Genomic DNA, 9,375 nt, shown 5'->3' on the forward strand with positions numbered 1-9,375 from the left:
AATTTAAATAATAAAAATATGGGAGGAAGAGAAACCAATCACAAACTAAAATGTTTTTATACAAATGCACAAAGCATGGGCAACAAACAAGGAGAATTGGAACTACTAACGCAGGAAAAGGAATATGATGTCATTGGAATCACTGAAACTTGGTGGGACGATGCACATGATTGGAATAAAAGGCTAAAAGGATACAACTTATCTGCAAGAAACAGACTTGATAAACGAGGAGGAGGTGTCGCATTGTATGTTAGAAAAGCGAATATCTGCACAGAGATTGAAGCTTCAGAGACTGGGAGTTCTGTGGAAACTGTTTGGGTAAGAATACAAGGAGAATACAAGGCACGTGTGTGACATTGCCCCGGCGAAGGGCCGCACCCAGGTTTGCAGCATTGTCGCACACGGCCTTCCCTGGTTTCAGGTCCAGTGGAGACAACCATTCATGAAATTGGTTCTCCAGAGCTGACCACAACTCCTCAGCTGTGTGACTCACATTTCCCAGACATTTCAATGTAAAAACCGCCTGATGACGTTGAGCCCTACTGCCAGCATAGTAAGGAGGTGTGCAGGATCCCTTCTGCGCAGTTAGAAAGCTTGTGGCATGACCAGACAGGCTTTGGGTGCAGGTGGAGGACCGAGAGGAGGTTGAGGAGGCAGAAGCAGTGGAGGAACTTTGACATAAAGAGGATTGACGCACAACTCGTGGGGACGGCAAGACTTGGACAGCAGCCCCTTGTCCTGCTGTCACCATAGTTACCCAGTGCCCAGTCAGCGACATGTAACGCCCCTGTCCATGCCTACTCGTCCAAGTGTCTGTGGTGAAATGCACCCTGTCACACTCAAAGAAGCGGTGATGTTGTGTGCGACATGCTGGTGGAGCGCAGGCACACCTTTCTTTGAGAAGTAGTGCCGACTGGGCATCTGGTACTGGGGCACTGCGACGGACATAAGGTCTCGAAAATCCTCTGTGTCCACCAGGTGGAAAGGCAGCATTTCTGTAGCCAAGAGCTTGCAGATGGTGAAATTCAACCTCTTAGCTTTCTCATGGCTAGGAGGAAATGGTCTTTTACTTGTCCACATCTGAGGGACCGAGGGCTGGCTATTGTGCTTAGACGGGGTTGATAAGGGTGTCCCCGGCAAACTGCCGGTCTGTGAGGAAGATGCAGGCGGACATGTTAGGTTGCCTTGATCCAAAGGTGGTGCTATCGATGTCGGACAGCGCTCAAGACCAGCTGGTGTTACCACCTCCAAAGAAAATGATGACCTGCCAATCACGCTGGCTGTTGCGGGTAAAGAGGTGGCAGGTCTGCGCCCCAAAACAGGTGTGACTGCTGTCCCCCCAGTCACAGAGGATGAAGAGGCCGCGGATGCACAAGATATGGCAGACGGTGGTTGGCCCGGCCGGCTAGGCCGCATTGTAGCACACTGAGCTTCCCACTGCAACTTATGCTTCATGTCCATGTGCCGGTTCATGCATGAAGTACTCAAACTATGTATTTTTTGGCCTCTACTTAGCTTTTGCTGACAAATGTTACAGATAACACGAGTTGGGTCATCTTTATCGATCTGAAAAAATGCCCAGGCTATGCAAGGCTTAGCACCCATGCGACCTGAAGAGCCACCACGACTTGTGGTGAGAGGCAGAGTTGTGTTTGAGGATGCAGTTGTTGACGTGCTTCCAGTACTACGTCTCTGTCCAGGAAGGCGCAACCTGACCTCGTCGTCACTAGCATCTTCCTCCACCTCCTCTGCTGACCTCATCTCTTGGCTGACTGTGGGTTGACAGTAAGTGGGATCTCCGACCTCATCATCATCACCCTGTGCGTTATCACACCCGTCGTCCTCAGAGCCAACCTGTTCCTGCCCTGACAAAAAACTAAAGTTGTCGCTCCAATCAGGTATTTGAGTCTTATCATCGTCTTCCTCATTGTCTCCACCAACAGGAGTTACAGTTTGGGAATGAGGGTCTACATTATGGTCAGAACCTTCTGCGTCTGGTCCTGGATCCGACTCATAAAGATTCTGGGCATCAGTGCAGATCATTTCCTCGTCTGGATTCACAGAAGCGCTGGAGTCGACCTCTGATTCCCAGGCTATAGTATGAGTAAACAGCTCTGCAGACTCAACCATCTGTTCTACCTCATACTCAGACGGGCAGCTGGAGATTTGGGAGCTGTGAGGAAGCAAGTGCGATTTGGGTGACACCTTTGAGGACTGGAGTATTTGTGATGTTGAAGTTGATGTGGAGTAGAGCCCACTTAAAGGAGCACTTGATATCCGTTGAAGCACCTGCTGTTTTTGTGCCTCATCTGGAATTTGTAGCGATTGGCGTGGCCGTAAGAAAGGGATCTTATCACATTGTCCGCTAAAAGAAGTAGACATTTTAGTTTGGCTGGAAGATGGTCTTTCTTCTGCACCTACCCCACGGACACAACCTTTTTTCCCCTTCCCAACACGCCTATTCCCCTTTCCACCAGCAGCAGGCCTTTTTCCACTCATTTTGGTGGTTAACTAATTCACAACTCTGGAGTTGTTTGCACAAAAAAACAATGGATGGTAACCGAGCAGAGCTGAGTGGCCAAACTGTGGTATTAGGCCAAAACTATTGGCTGGGTTAGATGCAGAACAAAATATATTCAGTTTGCAACCTGATGGAGGTCAGTATAGATGGACTAATAGAATGATGCTATGCCCAAAAGATTTTACTTCACTAGGTGCAGTAAAAAAATTGGTATTCTATACACAGGTGGTATATCTTGCAACACAGATAGGCTACTCCACTGACTAACACACTCTGCAATAGGCCAAAAAGGATTAGCTTTGCTAGATTCAGCCAAATGCTGTGAAAAAAACTTGCACAGCACTGGCACAGACCTGCCTGGCAAAAACTGATAGGAACTGATGTAACCTAGTCCTGAAAAGGACTGCAATTACAATTAGTCTTTACTCCCACAATGTATCTATTTAAGAGCACAGACCTGCCTGATAAAAGTCGTAGGAAATGCTGTAACCTAGTCCTTAAAAGGACTGCAATCACAACTATTCCCTACTCCCAAGCTATCTGTAGATTTGTGCGAAAATTGGCTTGAAATTAACAAGGTATAGCGCACACAGCAACAGCGGTGCCGTCTAACACGCAGCTGCAGCAGTGAGAAAATGGTGGCGACGGGGAAAATGGCTTGGTCTTATAGGGCAAGGACATGTGACATACACTGCCAATCACACATGCCCTTGCTTGTGTGAAAAAAAGCACTTCGCTCCGTGTGTGCGCTGCTGATAGGCTGACAGATTGCACCTCCCCACTGCAAATGCGGGAAAGAGAAAAAAAAATGGAGATCTTCATTGTTCCTGCAGAGATCCATCCCCTGCCCCTCCCCCCGCCCCGCTGTACACTCAAACTGCGGATTAACATTAATTTTCATCATTACTGAGAAAAAATCCAGTTATGATTTTGGTGCACGAACAGTTATCGAACATAACCTCGAACAGCCGAATTTTTCTCAAATTGTTCGTGTTCGCCGAACGGCTCGAACACCGCCCAAAACAGCTCGAATTTGAGATTGGCGAACAGTTCGAGTAGAACAACGCTCATCTCTAATGAGGTCATCGCAGGGGAGTGTGTGGGCTGGTCCCCCCTTCGGCATAAAAGATCCAGTTGAAAATGGATCTATACTTATGCCGGAAGTTACATATTTTGTAGCACGTGTCTCGTTCGATAACGGTCCATTGGAGCGCCTCCCCTCCAGCTAAACTGAATGGTCTCTGCGATCGGTATAGTAAGCTCGTCTTTAATCCCATTTTATTTTGTGTAACTGCCTATGTATTGTATTGTCCCCTTTGTAAAATCTTTGTATATTTTTCATAAACACAGCCTCCCTTTTGGATTAAATATAAAACGTACTAGTCCTGTTTATTTTGTTCTGTAATCATGCCTTCCCCCAAGCCATATGCTGCCAGAAAGCAGTCGTCCAATCAGGCCTGTATTGTATTTCAAATCTGAATCCCAAGGTGTGTACACCCTATGCTCTCTGCTCGCTTGCCGACAGCTACGTAGTGGGTAATCAGGATCTGACAAAGTGACGGCAGCGGTGAGATATTGTGTGATCTCCCCGGTGTCGTCCTTGATGTTCCCAACACCCTTACTTATGTACTATCCCATCATGACCATCTTACGTCCGGTCTCACTATATGTCTGGCTTACATTTTGTCTTGTCCCATAAAAACCAGCTCTCATCTTGTCAACCATGTCAGGAACACGTCTTGTTCCATCACATTCGGCTCATGGCCATTCCCAATGAGTCCAGCTCATTTTCTGTCCCATCATGTCCAGCTCATGTCCAGTCCCATCACATCTGGCTCATGTTTATTCCCATCACATCTGGTTCCGGTCCTGTACCATCACAAGTGGGTCACATCCGGCTCTATCACGTTCAACTCACATCTGGTCCCTTTATGTTCAGCTCATGTCCTGTCCCATCACATCCGGCTCAGCTCTTGTCCCATCACGTTGAACTCAGATCTTGTTCCCTCAAGTTTGGCTCATGTCTATTCTCATCATGTCATGTTTACATCTCTTCCCTTTACCTCTTCTAAATTCATCTTGGACTGTTCCTTGCAGAGCTGCGGATGATCCCATATATGATCACCATAGGAGATGCTATCCATAACTTTGCTGATGGCTTGGCCATGGGAGCTGCCTTCTCAACATCATGGAAGACGGGTCTAGCCACAACTCTCGCAGTTCTTTGCCATGAACTACCACACGAGCTGGGTGAGCTCCACATCCAAAAGGATGACAGAGAGAAACAGGCCCACCTCCTGATCCTGCAGGGTGACAGAGAGAAACAGGCCCACCTCCTGATCCTGCAGGGTGACACAGAGATACAGGCCCACCTCCTGCAGGGTGACAGAGACATACAGGCCCACCTCCTGCAGGGTGACAGAGATACAGGCCCACCTCCTGCAGGGTGACAGAGATACAGGCCCACCTCCTGCAGGGTGACAGAGACATACAGGCCCACCTCCTGCAGGGTGACAGAGATACAGACCCACCTTCTGCAGGGTGACAGAGATACAGACCCACCTTCTGCAGGGTGACAGAGATACAGACCCACCTCCTGCAGGGTGACAGAGATACAGACCCACCTCCTGCAGGGTGACAGAGATACAGACCCACCTTCTGCAGGGTGACAGAGATGCAGGGTGACAGAGACACAGGCCCATCTCCCAGAGGGTGACACTTCTATTTGCCCCTTCGGCCTCATTGCTATATCATATTTTTTCTGCCATCCGCATTGTGAATTCTGTGGGGTGTTGATCTCATCTTTTGACCCTGTGTCTCCTCAGGTGACTTTGCGGCCCTCCTCCACGCAGGCATCAGTGTCCGCCTGGCTCTACTTCTCAATTTTGGCAGCGCACTGACGTCATTTATCGGTTTGTACATCGCGCTCTCCGTCGCTGCAGATGAAGCCATTCAGCACTGGATATTCACGGTGGCCACCGGACTATTTCTTTACGTGGCTCTGGTGGACATGGTAAGGAGCTGTGCCTGGGAGATGGCTGTGGACCAGCATCGTCCATCACTCACATTCTTCTTCTCCCCCAGCTCCCGGCTATGATGAATGTGAAGGACCGCAAACCCTGGCTGATCTTCATCCTCCATAACTTGGGTCTCCTAATTGGTTGGACAATACTTCTCCTCCTGTCCATCTATGAGGAGAACATCATTGTGTGAAGCTTGTCATGACCCTGCCACTGATCTAATCAGGATTTCTCACCCTCCAGAGATGTGTAATTGTCCTCAGATACCCCGGGAAGATGCATCATATCATCATCTCAGTGAAAGGACACCATTTTTTGGCTACTACAACTCTCACTGTAACAACAGATAAGAGTAAAAGAGTGGCTCCTCATACTGCACCAGGAGGGGAAAATCTACAGTTTCTCTTTCAAGTTTTCCGCTAAAATCCAAAAATACTTAGGAGATGTGCAATTGATGTAAGTGGAAGGCATGATGATATAACATGGCTGGTTTATTATTGAGGCTTCAAAGACCTTTGTCCAACTGAGAGTTAAGATGTAATTGCAGAAGAGATGGCAACTAAAGAATTATGGATGCAGATTTCTTGGTTTTCAGTGGAATCGCCCTGTGACGGCCAGCTGTGATGTGTTGGTGGGTCAGTAGTCTCTTCATGCATGGTATTCAGTCAGGTATCAGTCATCTTATTAAGGTCCTTCCAATGGTGGTTTTCTATTTTGATCAAATCATCTTGCTAAAGTCCCTCCAGCCATAGTCTTCAGTCTTCTTGTTGAGGTCCCTAGTTGAAGACTTCTTGTTGAAGTCCATAGTCTTCAGTCTTCTTATTGAGGTTTCTCCAGCAGTGGTCGTCAGTCTTCTCATTGATGTCCCTCCAGCAGTGTTCTTTAGTTTTCTAGTTGAGATACTTCAAGCAGAGGAATTCTTCTTTTTGAGGTCCCTAAAGCCGTGATCTTTGGTCTTCTATTTGGGGTCCCTGTAGCAGTGGTCTTCAGTCTTCCTTTTGATGTTCCTCTTTCTGTGGTCTTCAGTCTTGTATTTTGAGGACCCTGTAGCAGTGGTCTTCAGTCTTCCTTTTGATGTTCCTCTTTCTGTGGTCTTCAGTCTTCCTTTTTGAGGTCTGCCCAGCAGAGGTCTTCAGTCTTCTTTTTGAGATCCCTCCAGGCCACGATCTTCGGTCTTCTTGCTGAGGTTCCTCCAATAGTGATATTCAGTCTTCTTGTTGTGGTCCCTCCAATTGTGGTCTTCAGATTTCTTATTAAGATCACACCAGCCATTGTGTTTAGTCTTCTTATTAAGGTTGCTCCAGCTATGGTGTTCAGTCTTCTTTTTGAGGTACCTCCAAGCATGATATTCATTCTTCTTGTTGAGGTTCCTACAGCTATTGTCTTCAGTCTTCTTGTTGAGTTCCCTTCAGCTTTTGTCTTCAGTCTTCTTGTTGAGGTGCCTCCAGCCATGGTCTTGTTGAGGAGAGTAGGCCACCTTTATGGTCTTTCGTAGAACATTTTATTTATATATTATAAGTTACAGGAGTGGTAAGAGGTGTACGAAGCAGTGTTACTGTGTTGCACGACGAGGGGCACTCAGTTTGGTACTGAGTGCTCTCCTGCCTTCAATAAAGAGAGAGAGAATTGGAGTCATCAGCGTAATACTTTGATTCTGTGTTGGGATTCTCAACGTCTCTTCGTCATTTTCCGGGGTTACACTATGAAACAGGAGGTTCTCGGGCCTCATTCAGACGTCTGCCTTTCTTTACTAGAAGAAATGGGCTGTTTTTCATCAGGGCGCGTACTCCGATTTTCATCCATTTTTGGTCTGTCCGTGGTTTCTTTTATCATGGACCTATTGATTGAGTGGGTGAATTTGATCTGTGACTCAGACAAGTCTCAATTCATTTATTGTAGACACTCGTCCTGCAAAAAACAACATGGACATGGGAACATCTCCATGAGCTAAAATGGGCAGATAGAACTTGTATATGAGAAACGGACGTCTAAATGATGCCTCAGGATTACCCTCTTATGACAACATAAAGGAGCACTCCAGATAACCCCCCAGATTGGAGAAGATTTACCTGTGTATTTACAACAGATTTCTGATGTTTGAGCTATACCCCAAATTTATAGAACTCTATATGACCCCTCCTATAACACCATATAACCCCTCCTATAACACCATACGTATAACTCTGCCGTATACTCTATATGACCCCTCCTATAGCTCCATATAACTCTGCCATTACTCCATATAACACCATATAACCCCTCCTATAACTCTGCCTTATACTCAATATAACCCCTCCTATAACTCCATATAACTCCGCCATTACTCCATATAACTCCTCCTATAACTCTGCCTTATACTCTATATGACCCCTCCTATAACACCATATAACTCTGCCTTATACTCTATATGACCCCTCCTATAACACCATATAACTCTGCCTTATACTCTATATGACCCCTCCTATAACACCATATAACCCCTCCTATAACACCATATAACTCTGCCTTATACTCAATATAACCCCTCCTATAACTCCATATAACCCTTCCTATTACTCCATATAACTCTGCCTTATACTCTATATGACCCCTCCTATAACACCATATAACTCTGCCTTATACTCAATATAACCCCTGTGGGGGTCGTGATGACATTCCACTCGTCCTCCAGTCACTCCAAATTCAAACTATGAGCATGGGTCAACCATTCAAAGAATGAGTCAGACAACAAGCTGGTTCAAGCTCAGAGCATGCTCAGAAGGCTACTACAGACAACGTCCTCAGCAATGTTCTGCCTTTATTTTTTACATGCACAAATCTAAATACACTACATAATGGGAGGGGAAAGGGGTTGTCCGGGGCGGGGTAAGCCATGAAAGTCCAGTGTCTGGCCACTCCTGATTGGTCCACATCTCCTTATCTCAGTCTCTGGGCAGATATTGCAGCCGTCAGCTTATAATCTTGTTTCGTTTCTCTGAAATAAGTCTTGGCAACACTGGAACTGTCTTAGTTTAAGTTTCGATTTGAGCACTACGTAGCAAGGAAAGCTTATTGTTATATGACACAAAATGGTGGTTAGTACATTAGCAAAAAAGCGTATAAAAGTTACAAGAATATAAAAGTTACAAATATATATATTCTCTTTTACCCCGACACCCCTCCTATAACTCCATATAACCCTTCCTATTACTCCATATAAGCCCTCCAGTAACACCATATAACTTCTCCCATTACTCCATATAACTTCGCCTTATACTGTATATAACGCCATTCAGTCCCTCCTGTTATGGCAAATAACGGATACTCCATATAACCACTCCCATCACTCATATAACCCCTTCCATTATGCCATATAACCCCTCCCACTACTCCCAAAACTTCTCCCATTGTGCCATAAAACTCCTCCCATTCCTCCATATAACCCCTCCCATCATTCATATAACTCTTCCCCTTCCATATAACCCCTCCCATCACTCATATAACTCTTCCCCTTCCTCCATATAACCCTTCCCATCACTCATATAACTCTTCCCCTTCCTCCATATAACCCCTCCCATCACTCATATAACTCTTCCCCTTCCTCCATATAACCCTTCCCATCACTCATATAACTCTTCCCCTTCCTCCATATAACCCTTCCCATCACTCATATAACTCTTCCCCTTCCTCCATATAACCCCTCCCATCACTCATATAACTCTTTCCCTTCCTCCATATAACCCCTACCATCACTCATATAACTCTTCCCCTTCCTCCATATAACCCTTCCCATCACTCATATAACTCTTCCCCTTCCTCCATATAACCCTTCCCATCACTCATATAACTCTTCCC

General features: G+C 46.1%; 1 protein-coding gene across 3 annotated transcripts in view; it reads left to right on the forward strand.

Moving 5' to 3' along the window:
* SLC39A4 (solute carrier family 39 member 4) overlaps nucleotides 1-8,997 on the forward strand; it is a 135,255-nt gene extending 126,258 nt beyond the window's left edge. For 2 of the 3 annotated variants that reach the window (XM_073680137.1, XM_073680136.1), the window contains exons 10-12: nucleotides 4,619-4,771; nucleotides 5,347-5,534; nucleotides 5,606-8,997. In XM_073680137.1, coding sequence (XP_073536238.1) covers nucleotides 4,619-4,771; nucleotides 5,347-5,534; nucleotides 5,606-5,734 — 470 coding nt within the window. In that variant the 3' untranslated portion in view covers nucleotides 5,735-8,997. The remainder of the gene's footprint in view (nucleotides 1-4,618; nucleotides 4,772-5,346; nucleotides 5,535-5,605) is intronic. The other variant, XR_012320207.1, reaches the window with a different exon arrangement.
* The last annotated feature ends 378 nt before the right edge of the window (nucleotides 8,998-9,375 follow it).

This window comes from Phyllobates terribilis, unplaced genomic scaffold (genome assembly GCF_046119375.1).
Source record: "Phyllobates terribilis strain yellow unplaced genomic scaffold, ASM4611937v1 Scaffold_4__5_contigs__length_816908805, whole genome shotgun sequence".
NCBI lineage: Eukaryota > Metazoa > Chordata > Amphibia > Anura > Dendrobatidae > Phyllobates > Phyllobates terribilis.